Here is a 26,519-nt window from a genome sequence, read left to right as displayed (position 1 = left end):
CGAGGGGCAATGAAACTGAATTTCTGACGATCGCTGAAGAATCGAACGCTGCGCTAAATCCTGCGCTCAGGCGAACCTGGCGCCAGTTTGGCGCCTCAACCCAATTTCTAGGCCTAACTCTCTGTAATCCGGACATTTTGATAAACCGGCACCATGCCGGTCCCGTCGGTGCCAGATAAAAAAGAGTTCCCTGTATATAACTATAAGCGAAAGTGTTCTACGAAAATGAAAAAAATATTTTGTTTAAGGCTGCCCTTTGATTTCTCTCCCGGGTTTTTGCTTGTAGCAGCGGCCTGGAGATTAATCTTCAGCTCCCGGAGACTACAGGGCAATCCAGGAGGGTTGGCGACTCCGAGACCGGACCGTTCTACCAGACCCGGCAGTGAGCAGATGTGAAAGCTCCCGCCTGCAAGAGGGTGAACTCTCCCCCCCGACAGGGTTAACCAAAGATCTGAGCGAGCATCACTGTGACATGAATCATCGGCCTACGGGCTCGCTCTCTCGCCGCAGCAGACGATAGTTTATGTCAACACAGCACTGCCAGAGCTGACAATCGCCAGCCCTCAGAGGCAAACAATTCTCTCGGAGAACAGGCAGCTTTATCAGCTCGGACATTGGCCAAGCACCAGGAACCTAAACATCAACTGCCTGGACAGTCTGTGATATAAGAACATAAGAACATAAGAATTAAGAGCAAGAGCCGGCCATACGGCCCCTCGAGCCTGCTCTGCCATTCAACAAGATCACGGCTGATCGTCGATCTCAACTCCACTTTCCTGCCCGATCCCCATATCCCCCGATTCCCCTAGAGTCCAAAAATCTATCGATCTCAGCCTTGAATATAAATGACTGAGCCTCCACAGCCCTCTGGGGCAGAGAATTCCAAAGATTCACAACCCTCTGAGTGAAGAAATTCCTCCTCATCTCAGTCTTAAATGGCCGACCCCTTATCCTGAGACTATGACCCTGAGTTCTAGACTCTCCAGTCAGGGGAAGCAACCTCTCAGCATCGACCCTGTCAATTTCCCCTCCGAATCTTGTATGTTTCAATGAGATCACCTCTCATTCTTCTAAACTCCAGAGAGTATCGGCCCATTCTACACAATCTCTCCTCATAGGACAACCCTCTCATCCCAGGAATCAATCTAGTGAACCTTCGCTGCACTGCCTCCAAGGCAAGTATATCCTTCCTTGCATCGAGTGTTTGGAGTGACGCAGTTTAGTGATCAGACAAACACCTTCAGATAAACTGAGAGAGGAAGGAGCTTTTGTTTATTGTCTCTGTGCTTCCGATCAGCGTTGGGCAATAAAGGGATTAAACCTCGATTTATTACAGCCGTATTTGATTTACAGCGCTCCATCATTGCTCACCAACCGTGTCTCACTGACTGACTCACCACTCAGTCTGGATCTAACTGGCTGCTTACTATTTTTACATTGATATTGCGCTTACTGATGTTAAAGGCACATTGCTGAATTGTTCAATTCAAACTGATCCATCAAAAGCACGAGAAAGAGAGACAGACAGACAGGAGTGACGGTGACCAGAGAGAGATAGGAGATTTAGTGAGCAGGAGATAGGACAGACAGAGACAAGAGGAGAGATTAAAAAGAGAGACAAAGAAAAACATGGAGAGGCAGTCACAGAAGGAGAGAAAGAGAGAGAGCGACAGAGTGAGAAAGAGAGAGAGAGAGAAAGAGAGAGACAAAGAGAGAAAGAAACAGAGAGACACAAAGAGAGAGTGAGAGAGACAGAGAGAGAGAGACAAGGCACAGAGAGAGACAGAGAGAGAAAGAGAGAGAGAGAAACAAGACAGAGAGAGAGAGAGAGAGAGACAGAGAGAGAGAGAGACAGCGAGAGAGAGAGAGAGAGACAGACAGAGAGAGAGAGAGAGAGACAGAGAGAAATAGAGAGAGAGACAGACAGAGAGAGAGAGAGACAGAGAGAGAGAGAGAAAGGGACAGAAACCAATAAAAAGACAGAACAACACAATCAGAGTGATAGAAACGGAGATAGAATAACAGAGAGCTCGTGGCTGGGACGTGTGGACCGGAGGAGTTTAGGATTGCGACTGTCCCGCCTCAGACATCTCAAGCGGGATGCTGCTCAATATCTTTGGCGATGCCTCCCAGCCAGTGTTCCCGGTAAGGTCGGTGGCCTCACGGCGGCGCACTGCTCCGGGGAACCCGCGCAGCCGGTTTGCCGCCATTTCAATGTACAAACCGCGCTTGCCCGGTATTTTGAATGGCCCATGCAGCCGCTTAAAGGGGCCTCGCAGGGTCAAGAACAATGACAGGGAACATAGCTGATATTTCCCGGCTATGTGATAGACGCCTGGAGATGATCCTCGGGAAATCCATCCACGCTTGTCTCTCTAACTTTCACCTTTTTTGGTTCCTTACCTCCATCTTCCACCACCACCTCCACCAGATGGCTGCCCCCCGCCGGGTCGCGGCCCAGGAGAGTCACCTCCCCAGATTCTGCACTGACTGAGAGCCACCGGATCGTCTCATTTCCCAGGCGGAATCTGCAGAATGCAAAAAGTCTCCCGTTAGCGGACTTGACAGGGTAGAAGCTGAGAGGCGGTTTCCCCTGGCTGCAGAGTCTAGAACCAGAGGTTACAGTCTCAGGATCAGGGGTCGGCCATTTAGGACTGAGATGAGAAGGAATTTCTTCACTCCAGAGGGTGGTGAATCTTTGGAATTCTCTGCCCCAGAGGGCTGTGGAGGCTCAGTTGTTGAGTATATTCAAGACAGAGATCGACAGATTTTTGGACTCTAGGGGACTCAAACGATATGGGGATCAGGGGGGAAAGTGGAGTTGAGGTCGAAGATCAGCCATGATCTTATTGAATGGTGGAGCAGGCTCGAGGGGTCTTATGGCCAACTCCTGCTCCTAAGCCTTATGTTTTTAGGTTAGGCTGACTGACGTAAGTTGAACAGACATTTCCAGCCGTGCACCCTCTGCTGAATTTGGTCTCAGGAGAAGCATCCAGGGTGTGAGTGTGAACACCTGGAGCCCGCACTATAACACCTGGAGCCCTCACTATAAAACCTGGGGCCCGCACTATAACACCTGGGGCCCGCACTATAACACCTGGGGCCCGCACTATAACACCTGGAGCCCTCACTATAACACCTGGAGCCCGCACGATAACACCTGGAGCCCGCACTATAACACCTGGAGCCCGCACTATAACACCTGGAGCCCGCACTATAACACCTGGAGCCCGCACTATAACACCTGGAGCCCGCACGATAACACCTGGAGCCCGCACTATAACACCTGGGGCCCGCACTATAACACCTGGGGCCCGCACTATAACACCTGGAGCCCGCACTATAACACCTGGAGCCCGCACTATAACACCTGGAGCCCTCACTATAACACCTGGAGCCCGCACGATAACACCTGGAGCCCGCACGATAACACCTGGAGCCCGCACTATAACACCTGGAGCCCGCACTATAAAACCTGGGGCCCGCACTATAACACCTGGGGCCCGCACTATAACACCTGGGGCCCGCACTATAACACCTGGAGCCCTCACTATAACACCTGGAGCCCGCACGATAACACCTGGAGCCCGCACTATAACACCTGGAGCCCGCACTATAACACCTGGAGCCCGCACTATAACACCTGGAGCCCGCACTATAACACCTGGAGCCCGCACTATAACACATGGAGCCAGCACTATAACACCTGGAGCCCACATTGTAACACCTGGAGCCCGCACTATAACACCTGGAGCCCGCACTATAACACCTGGAGCCCGCACTATAACACCTGGAGCCCGCACTATAACACCTGGAGCCCTCATTATAACACCTGGAGCCGGCACTGTAACACCTGGAGCCCGCACTATAACACCTGGAGCCCGCACTATAACACCTGGAGCCCGTACTATAACACCTAGAGCCCGCACTATAATACCTGGAGCCCGCACTATAACACCTGGAGCCCGCACTATAACACCTGGAGCCCGCACTATAACATCTGGAGCCCACACTATAACACCTGGATCCCTCACTGTAACACCTGGAGCCCGCACTATAACACCTGGAGCTCGCACTATAACAGCTGGAGCCCGCACTGTAACACCTGGAGCCCGCACTATAACACCTGGAGCTCGCACTATAACAGCTGGAGCCCGCACTATAACATCTGGAGCCCACACTATAACACCTGGATCCCTCACTGTAACACCTGGAGCCCGCACTATAACACCTGGAGCCCTCACTGTAACACCTGGAGCCCGTAATATAACACCTGGAGCCCTCACTATAACACCTGGAGCCCACACTATAACACCTGGAGCCCGCACTATAACACCTGGAGCCCTCACTAAAACAACTGGAGCCCGCACTGTAACACCTGGAGCCCGCACTATAACACCTGGAGCCCGCACTATAACAACTGGAGCCCGCACTATAACAACTGGAGCCCGCACTATAACAACTGGAGCCCGCACTATAACACCTGGAGCCCGCACTATAACAACTGGAGCCCTCACTGTAACACCTGGAGCCCTCACTATAACAACTGGAGCCCGCACTGTAACACCTGGAGCCCGCACTATAACACCTGGAGCCCGCACTAACACCTGGAGCCCACACTATAACACCTGGAGCCGACACTATAACACCTGGAGCCCTCACTATAACACCTGGAGCCTGCACTATAACAGCTGGAGCCTGCACTATAACACCTGGAGCCCGCACTATAACACCTGGAGCCCGCACTATAACACCTGGAGCCCTCACTGTAACACCTGGAGCCCTCACTATAACAACTGGAGCCCGCACTGTAACACCTGGAGCCCGCACTATAACACCTGGAGCCCGCACTATAACACCTGGAGCCCGCACTATAACACCTGGAGCCCGCACTATAACACCTGGAGCCCTCATTATAACACCTGGAGCCGGCACTGTAACACCTGGAGCCCGCACTATAACACCTGGAGCCCGCACTATAACACCTGGAGCCCGTACTATAACACCTAGAGCCCGCACTATAATACCTGGAGCCCGCACTATAACACCTGGAGCCCGCACTATAACACCTGGAGCCCGCACTATAGCATCTGGAGCCCACACTATAACACCTGGATCCCTCACTGTAACACCTGGAGCCCGCACTATAACACCTGGAGCTCGCACTACACAGCTGGAGCCCGCACTGTAACACCTGGAGCCCGCACTATAACACCTGGAGCCCTCACTGTAACACCTGGAGCCCGTACTATAACACCTGGAGCCCTCACTATAACACCTGGAGCCCACACTATAACACCTGGAGCCCGCACTATAACACCTGGAGCCCTCACTATAACAACTGGAGCCCGCACTGTAACACCTGGAGCCCGCACTATAGCACCTGGAGCCCGCACTATAACAACTGGAGCCCGCACTATAACAACTGGAGCCCGCACTATAACAACTGGAGCCCGCACTATAACACCTGGAGCCCGCACTGTAACAACTGGAGCCCTCACTGTAACACCTGGAGCCCTCACTATAACAACTGGAGCCCGCACTGTAACACCTGGAGCCCGCACTATAACACCTGGAGCCCGCACTAACACCTGGAGCCCACACTATAACACCTGGAGCCGACACTATAACACCTGGAGCCCTCACTATAACAGCTGGAGCCTGCACTATAACACCTGGAGCCCGCACTATAACACCTGGAGCCCTCACTGTAACACCTGGAGCCCTCACTATAACAACTGGAGCCCGCACTGTAACACCTGGAGCCCGCACTATAACACCTGGAGCCCGCACTATAACAGCTGGAGTCTGCACTATAACACCTGGAGCCTGCACTATAACACCTGGAGCCCTCACTGTAACACCTGGAGCCCGCACTATAACACCTGGAGCCCGCACTGTAACACCTGGAGCCCGCACTGTAACACCTGGAGCCCGCACTGTAACACCTGGAGCCCGCACTATAACACCTGGAGCTCGCACTATAACAGCTGGAGCCCGCACTATAACATCTGGAGCCCACACTATAACACCTGGATCCCTCACTGTAACACCTGGAGCCCGCACTATAACACCTGGAGCCCTCACTATAACACCTGGAGCCCACACTATAACACCTGGAGCCCGCACTATAACACCTGGAGCCCTCACTATAACAACTGGAGCCCGCACTGTAACACCTGGAGCCCGCACTATAACACCTGGAGCCCGCACTATAACAACTGGAGCCCGCACTATAACAACTGGAGCCTGCACCATAACACCTGGAGCCCGCACTATAACAACTGGAGCCCGCACTGTAACACCTGGAGCCCGCACTATAACACCTGGAGCCCGCACTAACACCTGGAGCCCACACTATAACACCTGGAGCCGACACTATAACACCTGGAGCCCTCACTATAACACCTGGAGCCTGCACTATAACAGCTGGAGCCTGCATTATAACACCTGGAGCCCGCACTATAACACCTGGAGCCCACACTATAACACCTGGAGCCCGCACTATAACACCTGGAGCCCTCACTGTAACACCTGGAGCCCTCACTATAACAACTGGAGCCCGCACTGTAACACCTGGGGCCCGCACTATAACACCTGGAGCCCGCACTATAACACCTGGAGCCCGCACTATAACACCTGGAGCCCACACTATAACACCTGGAGCCCCCACTATAACACCTGGAGCCTGCACTATAACAGCTGGAGCCTGCACTATAACACCTGGAGCCTGCACTATAACACCTGGAGCCCGCACTATAACACCTGGAGCCCTCACTATAACAACTGGAGCCCGCACTGTAACACCTGGAGCCCGCACTATAACACCTGGAGCCCGCACTATAACAACTGGAGCCCGCACTATAACAACTGGAGCCCGCACCATAACACCTGGAGCCCGCACTATAACAACTGGAGCCCTCACTGTAACACCTGGAGCCCTCACTATAACAACTGGAGCCCGCACTGTAACACCTGGAGCCCGCACTATAACACCTGGAGCCCGCACTAACACCTGGAGCCCACACTATAACACCTGGAGCCGACACTATAACACCTGGAGCCGACACTATAACACCTGGAGCCCTCACTATAACACCTGGAGCCTGCACTATAACAGCTGGAGCCCTCACTATAACACCTGGAGCCTGCACTATAACACCTGGAGCCCGCACTATAACACCTGGAGCCCTCACTGTAACACCTGGAGCCCTCACTATAACAACTGGAGCCCGCACTGTAACACCTGGGGCCCGCACTATAACACCTGGAGCCCGCACTATAACACCTGGAGCCCGCACTATAACACCTGGAGCCCACACTATAACACCTGGAGCCCCCACTATAACACCTGGAGCCTGCACTATAACAGCTGGAGCCTGCACTATAACACCTGGAGCCTGCACTATAACACCTGGAGCCCGCACTATAACACCTGGAGCCCTCACTATAACAACTGGAGCCCGCACTGTAACACCTGGAGCCCGCACTATAACACCTGGAGCCCGCACTATAACAACTGGAGCCCGCACTATAACAACTGGAGCCCGCACCATAACACCTGGAGCCCGCACTATAACAACTGGAGCCCTCACTGTAACACCTGGAGCCCTCACTATAACAACTGGAGCCCGCACTGTAACACCTGGAGCCCGCACTATAACACCTGGAGCCCGCACTAACACCTGGAGCCCACACTATAACACCTGGAGCCGACACTATAACACCTGGAGCCGACACTATAACACCTGGAGCCCTCACTATAACACCTGGAGCCTGCACTATAACAGCTGGAGCCTGCACTATAACACCTGGAGCCCGCACTATAACACCTGGAGCCCACACTATAACACCTGGAGCCCGCACTATAACACCTGGAGCCCTCACTGTAACACCTGGAGCCCTCACTATAACAACTGGAGCCCGCACTGTAACACCTGGGGCCCGCACTATAACACCTGGAGCCCGCACTATAACACCTGGAGCCCGCACTATAACACCTGGAGCCCACACTATAACACCTGGAGCCCCCACTATAACACCTGGAGCCTGCACTATAACAGCTGGAGCCTGCACTATAACACCTGGAGCCTGCACTATAACACCTGGAGCCCGCACTATAACACCTGGAGCCCTCACTATAACAACTGGAGCCCGCACTGTAACACCTGGAGCCCGCACTATAACACCTGGAGCCCGCACTATAACAACTGGAGCCCGCACTATAACAACTGGAGCCCGCACCATAACACCTGGAGCCCGCACTATAACAACTGGAGCCCTCACTGTAACACCTGGAGCCCTCACTATAACAACTGGAGCCCGCACTGTAACACCTGGAGCCCGCACTATAACACCTGGAGCCCGCACTAACACCTGGAGCCCACACTATAACACCTGGAGCCGACACTATAACACCTGGAGCACTCACTATAACACCTGGAGCCTGCACTATAACAGCTGGAGCCTGCACTATAACACCTGGAGCCCGCACTATAACACCTGGAGCCCACACTATAACACCTGGAGCCCGCACTATAACACCTGGAGCCCTCACTGTAACACCTGGAGCCCTCACTATAACAACTGGAGCCCGCACTGTAACACCTGGAGCCCGCACTATAACACCTGGAGCCCGCACTATAACACCTGGAGCCCGCACTATAACACCTGGAGCCCACACTGTAACACCTGGAGCCCTCACTGTAACACCTGGAGCCCGCACTATAACACCTGGAGCCCGCACTATAACACCTGGAGCCCGCACTATAACAGCTTTCTTCTGTTGGGAGGGGGCGGGGGGCAGTCCAGAATAAGGAATCATAACCTTAAAATTAGAGCCAGGCCGATCAGGGGTGATGTCGGGAAGCACATCTTCACACAAAGGGTAGTGAAAATCTGGAACTCTCTCCACCAAAATGCTGTTGAGGCTGGGGGGTCAATGGGAAATCTCAGAACTGGGATTGATAGATTTTTGTTGGGTAAGGGTATTAAGGGTTAGAGGATCAAGATGGTAGATGGAGTTAAGATACAGATCAGCCGTGATCTAATTGAATGGCGGAACAGGCTGGAGGGGCTGAATGGCCTCCTCCTGTTCCTAAGTTGTAATTGTTGAGTTGGTTACATTGCCTAGCATGTCCTTACCGAACAGGAGTGGGCGCTGTGTCAGGGTCGTGTCCCTCCACCGTCAGTAAGACGCTGCCGGGCTGGGCTTCCCTGGGAACTGTCACCTCGTACTTGCTCTGAGAAAGTATCGGAGCTTCATTGACGTCTCGCACCACGATGGAGATGGTCGCGGTGGAGCTGGGGCCGTACTCCGAGCCAACCAGCTCAGCCTCGTTTCTGGCAGAGATGACCAGGCTGTACTCACTCGCTGTCTCGTAGTCAAGAGCCTGGAAGCACAGATTATACGTGGTAATCAAATTAGGAGCAGGAGTAGGCTATATGGCCCCTTGAGCCTGTTCCTGCTCGCATAGCATCCCCACTCTTTGGAACCCATCACCATCCTGCTTATTTTTCCCATCAATTCCTATTTAATTTTTAATGGAGCTTTGTGATCGCTGATGTGAGAAATATGAGTGCGGGGAACACTTAACCCTTTCAGTGACAGCAAGCGAGATAGACACACTCATGGATATGGTGAGAGAGAGAGATAGAGACAGATATAAGAACTTAAGAACACAAGAATTAGGAGCAGGAGTCGGCCATTCGGCCCCTTGAGCCTGCTCCACCATTCAATGAGATCATGGCTGATCTTCGACCTCCACTCCACTTTCCCGCCCGATCCCCATATCCCCTGATTCCCCTCGAGTCCAAAAATCTGTCATCTCGTACCCTTGCCCAACAGACATGGCAAGAGACAGAGACAGTGATGGAAAGAGACTCAGACAGAAGGAGAGAGAGATGGAGATAGACTGGGAAAGAGACAGAGACAGGGAGACAGATAAAACCCACAGAGACAGCAATGGAAAAACAGAGACAGAGAGATGGAGGCAGACAGAGAGATAGAGAGATGATGACAGATGGATGACAGAGAGAGACACACACATGGAGATGGAGAGAGAAAGAGAGACAGACAGGGAAAGAGACTTATAGATGGAGAGAAATGGAGACAGGTGGATGAGAGAGAGAACCTGACAAGGAAAGTGATAGGGGCAGTGATCGAAAGAGATATAGAGAAACAGAGAGAGATGGAGACAGACAAAGAGATAGACGAGAGACAGACAGAGAGATAGACGAGAGACAGACAAAGAGATAGACGAGAGACAGACAGAGAGATAGACGAGAGACAGACAAAGAGATAGACGAGAGACAGACAGCGAGATAGACGAGAGACAAAGAGATAGACGAGAGACAGACAGCGAGGTAGACGAGAGACAGACAAAGAGATAGACGAGAGACAGACAAAGAGATAGACGAGAGACAGACAGAGTGATAGATGAGAGACAGACAGCGAGATAGACGAGAGACAGACAGCGAGATAGACGAGAGACAAAGAGATAGACGAGAGACAGACAAAGAGATAGATGAGAGACAGACAGAGTGATAGATGAGAGACAGACAGCGAGACAGACGAGAGACAGACAAAGAGATAGACAAGAGACAGACAAAGAGATAGACGAGAGACAGACAAAGAGATAGACGAGAGACAGACAAAGAGATAGACGAGAGATAGACAGAGAGATAGATGAGAGAAAGATGGAAGGAAACTGAGATGGGAAGAGGCAGAGAGAGAAAGATTGACAGAGAGTGAGGGATGGAGGGATACAGATATATGGAGAAGAGAGCGACAGAATTGGAAAGACACAGCAGACCGGGAGAGTTGGAGACAGAGTGGGAAACAGATACATGTGGAGAGACAGTCAGGGACGGTGAATAGAGCTGGAATGAGAGAGAGATGGAGATAGAGTGGGAGACAGAGCGAGAGAGAGACATGAAGGAGAGACAGACAGAGACAGTGAAAAGAGCTGGAAGGAGATTGAGAAAGGCAGACAGAGGTAAATGGAGTGACAAAGTGACTGAGATAGAGGGATGGGATACTTGCTGTACCTTGTGTAGGACGAGGCTCCCGACACTGCTTTGTGCCTCTTGGAGAATTCCAAATGTTAGTTCTTCGTTCCCAGACTCAAACGCATACACAACAAACCAGCTCTCCGTCAGTGGGTAATCAGCATCTGTCGCATTGATGGTGGTTACAAGATGCCCAATGTCAGAATCCTCGGCTATGGTGATTGGACCGTACTGCACCGCGGCAAGGGGGAAGAGCCAATGAAAAGTTAACAGAATTCGCAACGGTCTGAATACCAGCCAATCACATTACAACAGTTAACAAAGGCAGCTGTAATTGGCTCTCAGTGGTCACATGGGGAGGGGGAGGATATTAGGAGGAGCCTCAAAGAAACCAGCAAACTCCAAACCAAAATATTTATCCAGCTGCTCTTTGAAAAGGGCTAATCACCTCAGCATCAGCGGAAGACTTTTTCACACGATGATGACTCTGCAGCAGGATATTATTCTGGTCTCATTAGTTTTATACTCGGGTTCTCCACTGTGAGATCCAAATTAATGTGTTTGCTCCTCAATCTTTTTCATTTAAAAACAAAACCAATTAATCCGTGTGAATCTCTCCCCATACATTAAGGGGGAAAAATTCAGTAGGTTTGAGCCTCCCGTTAGCACCTTAAGAGGGCGCTAATGGGGCGCAAAGCAACTAGCGCCCGGGCGCGGCGATGTCTGCGCCTCTCGCGGAATTGACCGAACATTTTGCGGCGGCGCTAAGCAATACCGCCCGATCTCCTGCGCCCGCAGATCTTGATGTCATTCGAGCGTGCAACACTCTTGTGACACCCCGGAACGGAAATTGAGTGGTGCCCCCCTCCTTTCTGCCTGGCGCAACCAATGACAAGTAGACTGGAACGCTACCCAGTCACTGTGGGGCTGGGGCGGCGCTATTTAAAGGGGGCCTCTTCCTGGCTTTTGTGTGGTGGACATTTTTGCACCACTCGTTCTGAGAGAGAGAGACTGATTTTGAGAGAGAGAAAGAGAGAAAGAGAAACTTCTGCATTGAGTCAACGCTGTGTGAAGTAGTTTTGGCTTCTGACCATAACTTTGCAGGTACTTTGGTTTTTGACCTTCATTACTTCAATTGCCAAGAGACTATGGGGGCTGCACTGATTGGGGACGTCATCCTGCGCCTGCAGAATCGGAGGCCACAGAGACGCAGAGAGTGGCAATCATGGCCAAACAGAGGAGGGCCAACAGGCGTCGGTACAGGAGACCTTACCCTCCCAGGGTATTTCGCCAACAATTCTCCTACATGAATATGTCTGAGGAGCAGTGTTTGCGAAGGCTGCGCTTCAGCAAGGAGGTGGTCACTGAGCTCTGCCACCTGCTGCAGCCAGATCTGCAGCCTCAACTGAGGAGCAGGACGTCTCTGTCGGTGGCAGTGAAGATAACAGTGGCTCTCAACATTTATGCCATCGGCTCATTTCAATCAGCTACTGGGGACATCGCCAATATCTCCCAGTTCGCGGTGCATTGCTGCATCCGTCAGGTCACAAATGCCCTCTATAACAGGAGACGAGAGTACATCTCTTTCCCCATGACCCCGGACAAGCAGCATGAACGCGCTGTGGGCTTTGAGAGGATAGCGGGCTTTGCCATGGTGCAGGGCGCCATTGACAGCACGCATGTGGCTTTGCGTGCTCCGCATGAGAATGCAGAGGATTTCCGCAACCGAAAGGGGTCCCATTCCTTAAACGTGCAGTTGGTCTGTGACCACAGACAGCTGATACTCGCTGTCAATGCCTGTTATCCTGGCAGCAGCCACGATGCATACATCCTGCGCCAGACTACTGTGGCAGAACTTTTCCAGGCACTGCATCATCCAGGTGGTTGGCTTCTCGAGGACAAGGGATATCCACTGTGCACCTGGATGATGACACCGCTCCGTACGCCCAACACTCCTGCTGAGCTGCGATACAACGAGAGCCATCAAGCTACCAGGAACATCATTGAGTACACAATCAGCGTGCTCAAGCAACAGTTCCGCTGTCTGGACCATTCTGGAGGAGCCCTGCAGTACTCGCCTGAGCGAGTCTCCCACTTCGTTGTTGTGTGCTGCATGCTGCATAACCTGGCAATCCTCAGGACCCAGCCAATGCCACCAGGCCTTGGAGCACCACCAGAGGAGGAGGAGGAAGAGGAGGAGGAAGAGGAGGAGGATGATCATCATCAGCACCAAGGCGGGAGGGAGGCACACAATGTAGAAACTGGAAGGGCCGTCCGTCAACAGCTGATAGCAAGCCGCTTCTAGGCCCCTGCTGAGGAAATTACTTCTGCCATTGAGAAGAACATGAATGAAACCAACCCGCAAATCCTAAGCCGGCCAAAGCAGCAATGATTCCAAAGGCCAAACATGTACATTTTGAATACAAAAACTTACTTATTTTACAAACTGTGTGTGTCATTTCCTCATGACAAACTAATAGAAAGAAACACAAAAAAACAGTCCTTAACATAACTGGTTCTCACAACCTGGAGATAATGTCCAAAACATTAAACAAAAGTTTGAACATGAACCTCGGCCTTTAATAAAAAAATGACCAACATTTTGTCACACCACCTACTTTTTGCCCTTCGAGGGTGATCTCCTTCCCTTGCGCACTTCCCCCCTTCCCACCCTACTGCTCCTCCGTAATGGGACCCCAGTGGCTGCAACAAGGCTGGTGGAAGGCTGCTGATTGTCAGAACCTGAGACTGCAGATGCCCTTGAAGGACGGCCTCAACCAGCTCTAGGCCTGGAGGGCCCGGCTGCAGACTGCACCAACTCTGCATGGGCGGCAGCAGTCTGGGCTACAGGCGGTGGAAGTGCAGTGGAGAAGTGACAGTGGTGGCAGCAGGAATGCTGTCATCTTGAGAGAGGACAGCAACTCCCTGCTCGACCGACACATTGGCACTCCCATGGGGCAGCACTTCAGCATCCGGAGCAATCTGCTGGAGCACAGATTGCTGGCCTGCTGCGGCGCGGTGAGAGCCCCGGGGAAATGTGTCCGAACCAGCGAGGATGGCAGCAGTCAGTGCTCGTGTGGCCTCAATCTGAGTTTGCATGAGAGCAGTCAGAGATGGGGTCATGGCAGCCAGTGACTGAATTGCAGCACTAAACATTTGCGCGGCATCTGCCTGTGCTACAGCGGAGTGCTCCACACTCCTTGCCAGTGCATCAATGCATTCGGGCACCCTTCCCACTGCACCCATGAGTTCAGTGTGCATGTCCACTGCCTGGGTGTTTCAGCGGTCAGCCGCTCCTCCTCTGTGTCCAGTGCAGCAGGACTCGCAGGCATACTCTCCCTCCGGGGAGAAGGCCCCCGAGCTTCCCTACCCCCATTGCGTTGCTGCAGCCCGCTGGGTCCTGGAGCTTCACCCTCATCAGACCCTTCCCCCCTGCTCCCCTCCAGGGAAGGCGTGTTCCCAGTGTGGGCATGGGCTTCCTCAGGAGAGGGTGGCGCTGATGCTCCGGCTTCATCTTCCTCCTCGCCTGCAGCTTCACTCCCACTGGCAGCTTGAGGGCCCGTCTCCTCAGCTGGTGAATCACCATCTGAAAGCAGGGAGGTACAAGAGTGGCTTTAGCGTGAGGACAGAGTGGCAGCAAGGGAGGCATGAGTGCAGCGATTTAGTAAGTTGGATTGAAAGTGTCAAAGGCTGGTGTTGTGAGGAACAAGTGGAAGGAGAGAGGACAAGAAGGTGATGACCTTACCCTTGCTGTCCAGAACAGGGTCGGCCTCTCCAGTGGCGACGGGACTGATCACCTGGCTTGCCACAATTCTGTGGACGCGCACCTCAAGATCGCTGAGGGGTTGCAGATGAGGCCGTCCTCCACCCGTCCGTTGCTGCTGTCTCCTATTATGAGATAGCTTGGCCTGCAAGAAAAAGGACGGCGTCTGAGTAAATATGCAGCCATGGTCTTGCCTGATGTGCCTCCCATTGGTGAATAGCCCTTACTGTATGCAAAGTGTGGAATGTGCATGTGTGTTTCATGAGAGGGCCATAGGTGTTGGATGAGTGTTGGGCATTGGGGTTTTAAGACCCTCTGGCCATAGAGTGAGGTTGAAATGGAGGGATGGAGAGGTATTGAAAAAAGCCACTCACCCTGACGACCCGAGTGAGGTCATTGAACTTTTTGCGACATTGAGTATGGGTCCTGGGCACCGTGCTCCTGGAGGAGACGCTCTGAGTCACCTCCCTCCACACTCTTCTGTAGTCGCGCGGCAAAGGCCTCCTGCCACTCTCAGGGTACAGTATTGATCTTCTGTGCTCCACCGCGCCAACCAGAGCCTCCAAGGTCCGCTCGCTGAAGCGCTGTGCTCGCTCCCTGGCCCTCTCCATAGTCCTTGGCTGCTAGATTTAGGCACAGGTCTCTCCAGGCCGAGATTCAATGCTCCAATGAGCAGGGTGTGGCTGGAGAGCAAGATCGACCCTCCCCTTTAAGAACTGTCCGGCGCCAGTGTGTCTGTGTTCCATCGCTAACTGACATCACCTGTGCTGCGCCAGCGCTCTGAGGTAGCGCCTCGCTCCTTGGCCTTTGCGCCTTAAGACAGGTGTGTAGCGCCTGCTTTAGCACTCCAATCACCTCCAGGGGCGATAAAAGCCAAGTTTGCCGGCGGAGGTGATAATTAGCACTAGGTGCTAAACTTTGCGCATGGCCGATAATTGCGCCCCAATCAGGGCGATACTGAATTTTTCCCCCTAAAGCTTTCAATCCTGGAATCATTCCCATCACCCTCCCCTGCCCCCCTAATCAGCCGTGGCTCAGTGGGCAGCACCCTTGCCTTGGAGCCAGAAGGTCGTGGGTTCAAATCCCGCTCTAGAGACTTGAGCACAAAATTCTAGGCTGACACTCCCAACACAGTACTGAGGGAGGGCTGCACTGTCGGAGGGGCAGTACTGAGGGAGCACTGCACTGTCGGAGGGTCAGTACTGAGGGAGCGCTGCACTGTCTGAGGGGCAGTACTGAGGGGGCGCTGCACTGTCGGAGGGGCAGTACAGAGGGAGCGCTGCACTGTCAGAAGGGCAGTACTGAGGGAGCGCCACACTGTCGGAGGGGCAGTACTGAGGGAGCGCTGCACTGTCGGAGGGGCAGTACTGAGGGAGCGCTGCACTGTCGGAAGAGCCATTTTTTGGATGAGACGTTAAACTGGGGCCCCGTCTGCCCCCTCAGGTGGATGTAAAAGATCCCGCAGCCACTATGCGAAGTAACGCAAGGGAGCTCTCCCTGGTATCCTGGGGCCAATATTTACCCCTCAACCAACATCACTAAAACAGATGATCTGGTCATTATCACATTGCTGTTTGTGGGAGCTTGCTGTGCGCAAATTGGCTGCCATGTTTCCTACATTGCAACAGTAACTCCACTTCAAAAACTACTTCATTGGCTGTAAAGCACTTTTGGACGTCCTGAGGTGGTGAAAGGCGCTGGAGAAAATGCGAGTCTTTCTGTCTCTCCAATCTGGGCTGCTACTGTAACTACCCGGGACGTTAGCGTAGAGGTTATGTTACTGGGCCAGTAATCCAGAGGCCTGGACTAGTGATCCGGAGATTGAGTTCAGAATCCCACCAAATTCAATTAAATAAAATCTGGAATAAAAAGCTCGTGTCAGTAATAGTGACCATGAAACGACCGGAATGTTGTTTAAACCCATCTGGTTCACTAATGTCCTTTAGGGAAGGAAATCTGCGGTCTTTACCCGGTCTGGCCTATATGTGACTCCAGACCCACAGCAATGTGGTTGACCCTAAACTGCCCTCTGCGGTTCAAGAAGGCAGCACATCACCACCTTCTAGAGGGCAATTAGGGACGGGCAATAAATGCTGGCCTTGCCAGCGACGCCCACATCCCGTGAATGGATAATAAAAATGAACGGATTGGGTGTGAAGGGCTCCGTTTCCGAATATGTTCCCACTGATTCGAATGCTACGGGGTTTAAGGTTGGAGAAGGCCCCTCCCATCCCTGGACACAAGCAGGAGCCTCGTTCATCAACACCAGTCGGGGTTTAAGGACGTCAATGGCATTTTAGCCGGGGTCCTGAGCGGGCAAACTGCCATGAGTATCCCCTAGGACATCCAGGTAAGTGAGAAGCTTCCCTTTGTGGGGCCAGGAGGAGCAGGAGTGTTCCTCAAGAGAATATTCGGAGACTTCACCTGTCCCGGACTCACCACAATCCCTCCCGCGAGACACACCCGAATCACACTCCCCCAATCTTACCTGTAAGCTGGGGTTGGGGGGTTGGGTGCGGGGGGCCGCACGACCGTCAGCTGCTGTCAACCACACCGCACCCTCATCCCGCCTGTTTTAGACCAGGGCTAATGTGGTGTATGTAACCTGTTCCACCTTAAGAGAACTACCTTAAGAGATGTACTACTTTCTCTTGGCTGCTGTATACTGTAATACCGGTGGTGACCACACCGGTATATAAGTGTTGTGCAAGGATTTGCTGGGCAGTTCAGCCCTGACCTTCGAATAGTAAAGACCTGTTAAAGGTTATTCTTGTTGTCTGTGTCCAGTGATTGATCCTAAACCTAACTGGAACATACAGACTCAACAGTGGCGACGAGTCCGATCTTACCCTGCAGCAAATTTACATCCAAGGCAGCTTCGTCCTCAAAACAGGCGTCGAGAAGAGGCATCCGCCCTCATCATCCTGCTGAGCACCATCACACGGGAGGCATCGAGAACCCGGGTTAAAAAGAAAATGAATTCTGACCACGAAGCCCTCCATCAGCGACAGGTAGTGTTCATCCCTTCTACCACGGTGGTGGGTAAGCCGATCAGCGACATGAGCAGAAAGTCGGCCGCGTTGACTGTGGAGTAGGGGAGGGAAAACGGAGGAATAAGGGCGGAGAGCTCGACCACGGCCGGTAGAAAGGGCCGGGCTGCAATCGAGGCCGAGAGGCGCAGCGACTGGAGTAGCTTAAGGCTCGAGAGCCGCGGAGAACTCAAACGCAGCCGGTGTACAGGACCGGGCTGCGAGCGGGGCTGCGAGGCAAAACAGCGTCGGGGAGTTGAGAAGCTTAAGGCACGAGAGCCGCGGAGAATTCAAACGCAGATGGTGTAAAGGACCGGGCTGCAAGCGGGGCTGCAAGGCAAAGCAGCGTCGGGGAGTGAGAACCGCTGGGGAGGCAAGAACGGCAGCAGCAAGGCAATCGCCATTGCAGCCAGCGGGGGAAGAAGGCAAACGCGGGAATCCACCATTGTAGTCGGCGGGGGAAGAAGACGAGCGTGGGAAAGACCGCCAAGCGCGGGAAGCCGCCATTTTAGTAGGTGGGGGTAGAAGACAAGCGCGGGAAGCCGCCATTTTGAGAAAAAGAAAAATTTAAAAACTTGCAAGGATGCCTAAACATGGGAACATTAATACCTTTGATAGCGATATCGAAGATTGGACCACGTATGTAGAACGCATGGAAGTTTATTGTAAAGCAAATAAGGTACCAGATGATGAGAAAGCATTAACCCTATTAAGCTCAATGGGGGCGAAGACATACGGGCTATTGAAGCACCTTCTATCACCAATTAAACCGGCAGATCAGACCTTCGCGAATATTGTTACTGTCCTGAAAAATCATTTAAACCCCACGCCGCTGATGATAGCGGAACGATTTAAATTTTACAGAAGAACGCAGTTGAAAGACGAAAGCAACGCTGAATTTTTAATTGAACTACACAAGCTATCGAAGTACTGTCAGTTTGGGACAGGGCTAGCAGATGCGCTGGGAGATAAATTTGTGTGTGGATTGTTAAAAGAAGGAACACAAAAGCGACTGCTTGAAGAGAATGATCTTACGCTTGATAAAGCTGTCACTATTGCAGCATCGCAAGAAGCCGCAGCAAGAGGCACTGCGGAAATGCAGCTACGGTCACCGGAACTCTGTACCAATCAAATGGTCTTGAGTACAGTAAAATGTTATCGTTGTGGAAAGACAACACACGATCAGAACCAGTGCTGGTTCAAAAATCAGGAATGCAGAAAATGTGGCAGGCTTGGTCACATAGCTAAAGTATGCCGGTCAGGAAAGAAGACCAGCAACAGAAAGTCACCGCAGGAAAAGTACAAAAAGGGACACAAGGTGACAGAGAACAGTTCGAACGAACAGAAGTCAGATTCAGACGCCAGCAGCAATGAACTGGGTAGTCTAAGAGTACACAATGTTGGTAAGGAAGCAGACCTCCAAACAATTTGGGTCACACTTCAGATAGCAGGAGTCCAAGTGAAGATGGAATTGGACACTGGATCGGCATTGACGGTCATGAATAAGAAAGATTACAAAAGGTTATTCCCACATATTCCCCTACGGGATACGGAGATTGTATTGAAAACGTACACGGGGCAAAGAGTATACCCCATCGGGAAGATAGAGGTAAAGGTGGTCCACAAGGGCAAAGAAAGCCGAGGAATGGACTTATATGTGCTACCTGAGGGAGGTCCACCACTACTGGGACGGGAGTGGATTAGGAAAATAAATATGGACTGGCATTCCTTAAAAGCACTAACGGTAGATTCCGGTACAAAAGATGTCAAACCTAAACGATTGTCCAGAATATTGGACGATGCTAAAGAGGTGTTCCAACAAGGACTGGGAACACTGAGAGGAATTACGGCAAACATCAAGATTGAAGAACATGCAAACCCGAAATTTTTCAAAGCCAGACCAGTACCTTATGCAATACGACCTGCTGTGGAAAAAAAGGAAAAATATCTGTCATATTGGGCAGAAACAACAAAAACCCAAAGCAAACTCAATTGCTACTTGGCCCTAAACAGACAATACAACATAGCTGATTACCTGACCATGGTAAAGGATAACAAACTGAGAAGAACCTTGACAAGGTACAGACTTAGCGAACATAGCCTAGCGATCGAAAAAGGCAGACACAGGCAGACCAGGCTGCCAAGAGAAGACAGGATATGCTCTCACTGCAGTCAGGGAGTAGTTGAGACAGAGATGCACTTCCTCACAGCCTGTGGAAAATATCAGGGCATCAGAGAGAATTTCTACCAAAAATTCTCACAAATATGCCCTGAATTCAGAAATCTGACTGACAACCAAAAACTCCCATTCCTACTGGGGGAGGAGAGAAGCTGTGTAACACTGGCGGCACACTATGTTACAGCTTGCCATGAACAGAGGGACAACCAGTAAACTAAGACAAGAGTATATATAAACAAGGCGAAAATATATTTATAAACTCAGGGATATACCTGTTTATACACTGTATGAATGGAACCGCGTTTATGTGTTCAACCATAAATGTATTTTGATGCTTTGGCAACATAAGATGTACCTTATCATGCCAATAAAGCGATTTGTATTGTATTGTATTGTATTGGAAGCTGAGCTGGAAGGGCTAGAACGTTCAGGAGTACTGTCTAAGGTAGACTGGAGTGAGTGGGCCACGCCCATTGTCCCAGTCATGAAGCGTTCATCGAGCAACAAGCCGGGGGAACCGGGGAATGTTCGCATCTGCGGTGATTTCAAGATCACTGTTAATCCGGTGCTTCACACGGTGCAGTATCCGCTTCCACGGATTGAGTATATCTTCGCTTCATTGTCTGGCGGGAAACACTTCACCAAGATAGACCTGGCGCAGGCGTACTTACAGATGGAAGTTGAGGAAGAGTCACGCAAGTATCTCACGATCAACACGCATAGAGGCTTGTACCGGTATAATAGACTGGTTTTTGGAGTGGCATCGGCTCCAGCAATTTGGCAGAGGGCCATGGAGCAGGTATTACAGGGAATTCCAGGTACACAATGTTACCTGGACGATATTCTGATTACAGGAGATGATGACGAGGAACACCTTGCAAACTTGGAACTGGTGCTCACCAGATTGAAAGAATATGGTCTTCGAGTTAATCGCCAGAAATGTGAATTCTTTCAGAAGAGGATCTCGTACTGTGGTCATGTCATTGACCAGGAGGGGCTTCATAAGTCTCCTGACAAGATCGAAGCTGTTGTGAAGGCTCCCGCTCCAGATAATGTATCCCAATTGAGGTAGTTTCTAGGGTTGATTAACTATTACCATAAGTTTCTGCCAAATTTATCCACGGTGCTGCACCCGCTGAACGCTCTTTTGCAGAAGGGAGTACCATGGAAGTGGAGCGAGGACTGTAAGAGGGCCTTTCGCGAAAGCAAGGCATTGATCACCTCAGAGGAAGTGTTGGCTCACTTCAACCCAACGCTGCCTATTCGGTTGGCTTGTGATGCTTCTCCATATGGTATTGGGGCAGTACTCTCACACAAGTTGCCAAATGGCCAGGAGAGGCCAGTTGCGTTCACATCCAGATCATTGACCTCCGCTGAGCGCAATTATGCTCAGATAGATAGGAAGGCTCTCAGCCTTGTGTGGGGAGTAAAGAAGTTTAATCATTACCTGCAGGGCCAAAAGTTTACGCTTCTGACAGACCACCAGCCGTTGGTATCCATTTTTAACCCTAAGAAGGGTGTTTCGGTGATGACAGCTCAGAGACTCCAGAGATGGTCCCTTTTCCTAGGGGCACATCAATATCAGATAGAATTCAAAGGTACAAAGCAGCATGGTAATGCTGATGGGCTGTCGCGCCTGCCACTACCGACAGAGGAGGAGGCACCGACGGTTGACCCTGTTGAGTTATTTCACTCGACCATCATCGAATGTTTACCAGTCACCAATGCAAGTATTGAAAGAGAAACCAGGAATGACCCAACACTGTCCAGGGTCTACGAAGTGACAGTAAAGGGATGGCCAGCACATGGTGATCCACTGTTACCGGCATTCTCAGCAAGACGAGAACAGCTGTCCGTCTGTCAAGGAACATTGATGTATGGAACAAGGGTGATTATTCCTCCTAAGTTAAGAGAGAGAGTTCTAAAGGGACTGCATGAAGGTCATCTGGGGGGAGTCAAGATGAAAAGCCTTGCTAGGGCTTATGTGTGGTGGCCAGGTATCGACCAACAGATAGAGGAGCTGACGAAAAGCTGCTCAGGGTGCCAAAAAGTGCAAAATGCACCTCCGATTGCACCGCTGCATCCATGGGAATGGCTTTCAACCCCATGGCAACATGTACATATTGACTTTGCTGGTCCTTTCACGGACTCCATGTTTTTAATTGCGGTGGACGCACATTCTAAATGGCCAGAAGTGATTAAGATGACTACCACTACCTCGGAAAAGACGATCGCGGTGTTAAGAACGATATTTGCGAGAAATGGATTGCCAGAACAAATATGTTCAGACAACGGACCGCAGTTCGTGTCAGAAGAATTCCAGGGATTCATGAAGAAAAATGGGGTGAAACATTATACCTCTGCCCCATATCATCCGGCTACAAACAGGTTGGCCGAGAGATTTGTACAAACGTTTAAAAAAGCAATAAAGGCCATGAGCGAAGATCAGATTCCACTACAACACAAGGTGGACAAATTCCTACTGGCATATCGAAACGCCACTCATGCAGTGACAAACCAAAGTCCTGCCATGATGTTCTACAACAGGAGGTTGCGGTCCAGGTTGGACTTGTTAAAACCAAATGTGCGGAGGGAAGTTGAAAACAAACAGTTCCAGCATATAAATAACAAGACCACTCGGAGTTTCGAAATAGGACAACCAGTGTTAGCCCGGGACTATAAAAACGAGAAATGGCAATCTGGAACAATTCGGGCCAGACAAGGACCCCTGATGTACACGGTAGATATTGGTGAAAATGTAATACGGCGTCATGCTGACCAACTGGTAGAATCGAGAAGAAGGGTCGAACCCATGGTTACGGCAGAGACAACCGTGAAAGAAGTTAGTGAACCTGAAGCATCTACCTCAGAAGTGAATGTACCTGAGGATGATGTCCAATCCATAAGAGACCAACTAGATGAGTCACCCCAGCAACGAGAATCAGAGACCCCTGAAAGGCGTTATCCAACTCGAATCAAGAGGCCTCCTCAGAGACTGAATCTTTGAACTGTTTTGCATGAAGTTGTATATATATATAATCTATATGTTATTATGTTATGTTAAATGGGGATATAACTGTTAAGCTAAAAAGGGAGGATTGTGGTGTATGTAACCTGTTCCACCTTAAGAGAAATACCTTAAGAGATGTACTACTTTCTCTTGGCTGCTGTATACTGTAATACTGTAATACCGGTGGTGACCACACCGGTATATAAGTGTTGTGCAAGGATTTGCTGGGCAGTTCAGCCCTGACCTTCGAATAGTAAAGACCTGTTAAAAGTTATTCTTGTTGTCTGTGTCCAGTGATTGATCCTAAACCTAACTGGAACATACAGACTCAACAGCTAAGATATCACAGGCCTGAAACTTAGGCCAGTGCGTACATTCCACACAGGTTAGATGCTCGGTAGGTGTTTGACAGTGTAGAGGGAGCTTTACTCTGTATCTAACCCGTGCTGTACCTGTCCTGGGAGTGTTTGATGGGACAGTGTAGAGGGAGCTTTACTGTGTATCTAACCCATGCTGTACCTGCCCTGGGAGTGTGTGATGGGACAGTGTAGAGGGAGCTTTACTGTGTATCTAACCCATGCTGTACCTGCCCTGGGAGTGTTTGATGGGACAGTGTAGAGGGAGCGTTACTCTGTATCTAACCCCGTGCTGTACCTGCCCTGGGAGTGTTTGATGGGACAGTGTAGAGGGAGCTTTACTCTGTATCTAACCCCGTGCTGTACCTGCCCTGGGAGTGTTTGATGGGACAGTGTAGAGGGAGCGTTACTCTGTATCTAACCCCGTGCTGTACCTGCCCTGGGAGTGTTTGATGGGACAGTGTAGAGGGAGCTTTACTCTGTATCTAACCCCGTGCTGTACCTGCCCTGGGAGTGTTTGATGGGACAGTGTAGAGGGAGCGTTACTCTGTATCTAACCCCGTGCTGTACCTGCCCTGGGAGTGTTTGATGGGACAGTGTAGAGGGAGCTTTACTCTGTGTCTAACCCGTGCTGTACCTGCCCTGGGAGTGTTCGATGGGACAGTGTAGAGGGAGCTTTACTCTGTATCTAACCCGTGCTGTACCTGCCCTGGGAGTGTTTGATGGGACAGTGTAGAGGGAGCTTTACTCTGTATCTAACCCGTGCTGTACCTGTCCTGGGAGTGTTTGATGGGACAGTGTAGAGGGAGCGTTACTGTGTATCTAACCCGTGCTGTACCTGCCCTGGGAGTGTTTGATGGGACAGTGTAGAGGGAGCGTTACTGTGTATCTAACCCGTGCTGTCCCTGTCCTGGGAGTGTTTGATGGGACAGTGTAGAGGGAGCTTTACTCTGTATCTAACCCGTGCTGTACCTGCCCTGGGAGTGTTTGATTGGACAGTGTAGAGGGAGCTTTACTCTGTATCTAACCCGTGCTGTACCTGCCCTGGGATTGTTTGATGGGACAGTGTAGAGGGAGCTTTACTCTGTGTCTAACCCGTGCTGTACCTGCCCTGGGAGTGTTCGATGGGACAGTGTAGAGGGAGCTTTACTCTGTATCTAACCCGTGCTGTACCTGCCCTGGGAGTGTTTGATGGGACAGTGTAGAGGGAGCTTTACTCTGTATCTAACCCGTGCTGTACCTGCCCTGGGAGATATTGATGGGACAGTGTAGAGGGAGCTTTACTGTGTATCTAACCCGTGCTGTACCTGCCCTGGGAGTGTTTGATGGGACAGTGTAGAGGGAGCTTTACTCTGTATCTAACCCGTGCTGTACCTGCCCTGGGAGTGTTTGATGGGACAGTGTAGAGGGAGCTTTACTGTGTATCTAACCCGTGCTGTACCTGCCCTGGGAGTGTTTGATGGGACAGTGTAGAGCGAGCTTTACTCTGTATCTAACCCGTGCTGTACCTGCCCTGGGAGTGTTTGATGGGACAGTGTAGAGGGAGCTTTACTGTGTATCTAACCCGTGCTGTACCTGCCCTGGGAGTGTTTGATGGGACAGTGTAGAGGGAGCTTTACTCTGTATCTAACCCGTGCTGTACCTGCCCTGGGAGTGTTTGATGGGACAGTGTAGAGCGAGCTTTACTCTGTATCTAACCCGTGCTGTACCTGCCCTGGGAGTGTTTGATGGGACAGTGTAGAGGGAGCTTTACTCTGTATCTAACCTGTGCTGTACCTGCCCTGGGAGTGTTTGATGGGACAGTGTAGAGGGAGCTTTACTCTGTATCTAACCCGTGCTGTACCTGCCCTGGGAGTGTTTGATGGGACAGTGTAGAGCGAGCTTTACTCTGTATCTAACCCGTGCTGTACCTGCCCTGGGAGTGTTTGATGGGACAGTGTAGAGCGAGCTTTACTCTGTATCTAACCTGTGCTGTACCTGCCCTGGGAGTGTTTGATGGGACAGTGTAGAGGGAGCTTTACTCTGTATCTAACCCGTGCTGTACCTGCCCTGGGAGTGTTTGATGGGACAGTGTAGAGGGAGCTTTACTCTGTATCTAACCCGTGCTGTACCTGCCCTGGGAGTGTTTGATGGGACAGTGTAGAGGTAGCTTTACTCTGTATCTAACCCGTGCTGTACCTGCCCTGGGAGTGTTTGATGGGACAGTGTAGAGGGAGCTTTACTCTGTATCTAACCCGTGCTGTACCTGCCCTGGGAGTGTTTGATGGGACAGTGTAGAGGGAGCTTTACTCTGTATCTAACCCGTGCTGTACCTGCCCTGGGAGTGATTGATGGGACAGTGTAGAGGTAGCTTTACTCTGTATCTAACCCGTGCTGTACCTGCCCTGGGAGTGTTTGATGGGACAGTGTAGAGGGAGCTTTACTCTGTATCTAACCCGTGCTGTACCTGCCCTGGGAGTGTTTGATGGGACAGTGTAGAGGGAGCTTTACTCTGTATCTAACCCGTGCTGTACCTGCCCTGGGAGTGTTTGATGGGACAGTGTACAGGGAGCTTTACTGTGTATCTAACCCGTGCTGTACCTGTCCTGGGAGTGTTTGATGGGACAGTGTAGAGGGAGCTTTACTCTGTATCAGTCCATGCTGTACCTGCCCTGGGAGTGTTTGATGGGACAGTGTGGAGGGAACTTTACTCTGTATCTAACCCGTGCTGTACCTGCCCTGGGAGTGTTTGCTGGGACAGTGTAGAGGGAGCTTTACTCTGTATCAGTCCATGCTGTACCTGCCCTGGGAGTGTTTGATGGGACAGTGTGGAGGGAGCTTTACTGTGTATCTAACCCGTGCTGTACCTGCCCTGGGAGTGTTTGCTGGGACAGTGTAGAGGGAGCTTTACTCTGTATCTAACCCGTGGTGTACCTGCCCTGGGAGTGTTTGCTGGGACAGTGTAGAGGGAGCTTTACTCTGTATCTAACCCCGTGCTGTACCTGCCCTGGGAGTGTTTGATGGGACAGTGTAGAGGGAGCTTTACTCTGTATCTAACCCGTGCTGTACCTGCCCTGGGAGTGTTTGATGGGACAGTGTAGAGGGAGCTTTACTGTGTATCTACCCCATGCTGTCCCTGCCCTGGGAGTGTTTGATGGGACAGTGTAGAGGGAGCTTTACTCTGTATCTAACC

The 26,519-nt window shown here is 51.4% G+C and overlaps 1 protein-coding gene across 1 annotated transcript in view; it reads right to left on the bottom strand.

Annotated features, from left to right (window-relative positions):
- cdh16 (cadherin 16, KSP-cadherin) overlaps positions 1-26,519 on the bottom strand; it is a 112,606-nt gene that overhangs the window by 27,109 nt on the left and 58,978 nt on the right. Inside the window, exons 11-13 of the mRNA XM_085989538.1 lie at positions 11,050-11,241; positions 9,145-9,392; positions 2,404-2,528 (exon numbers count right to left, since the gene is read on the bottom strand). Of these exons, the coding sequence (XP_085845664.1) occupies positions 2,404-2,528; positions 9,145-9,392; positions 11,050-11,241 (565 nt within the window). The remainder of the gene's footprint in view (positions 1-2,403; positions 2,529-9,144; positions 9,393-11,049; positions 11,242-26,519) is intronic.

Source organism: Somniosus microcephalus, chromosome 6 (assembly GCF_052327205.1).
Source record: "Somniosus microcephalus isolate GS21.2 chromosome 6, FLI_Smic_1.0, whole genome shotgun sequence".
NCBI classification, from domain to species: Eukaryota; Metazoa; Chordata; class Chondrichthyes; order Squaliformes; family Somniosidae; genus Somniosus; species Somniosus microcephalus.
This window is presented reverse-complemented; position numbering and strand designations above follow the sequence as displayed.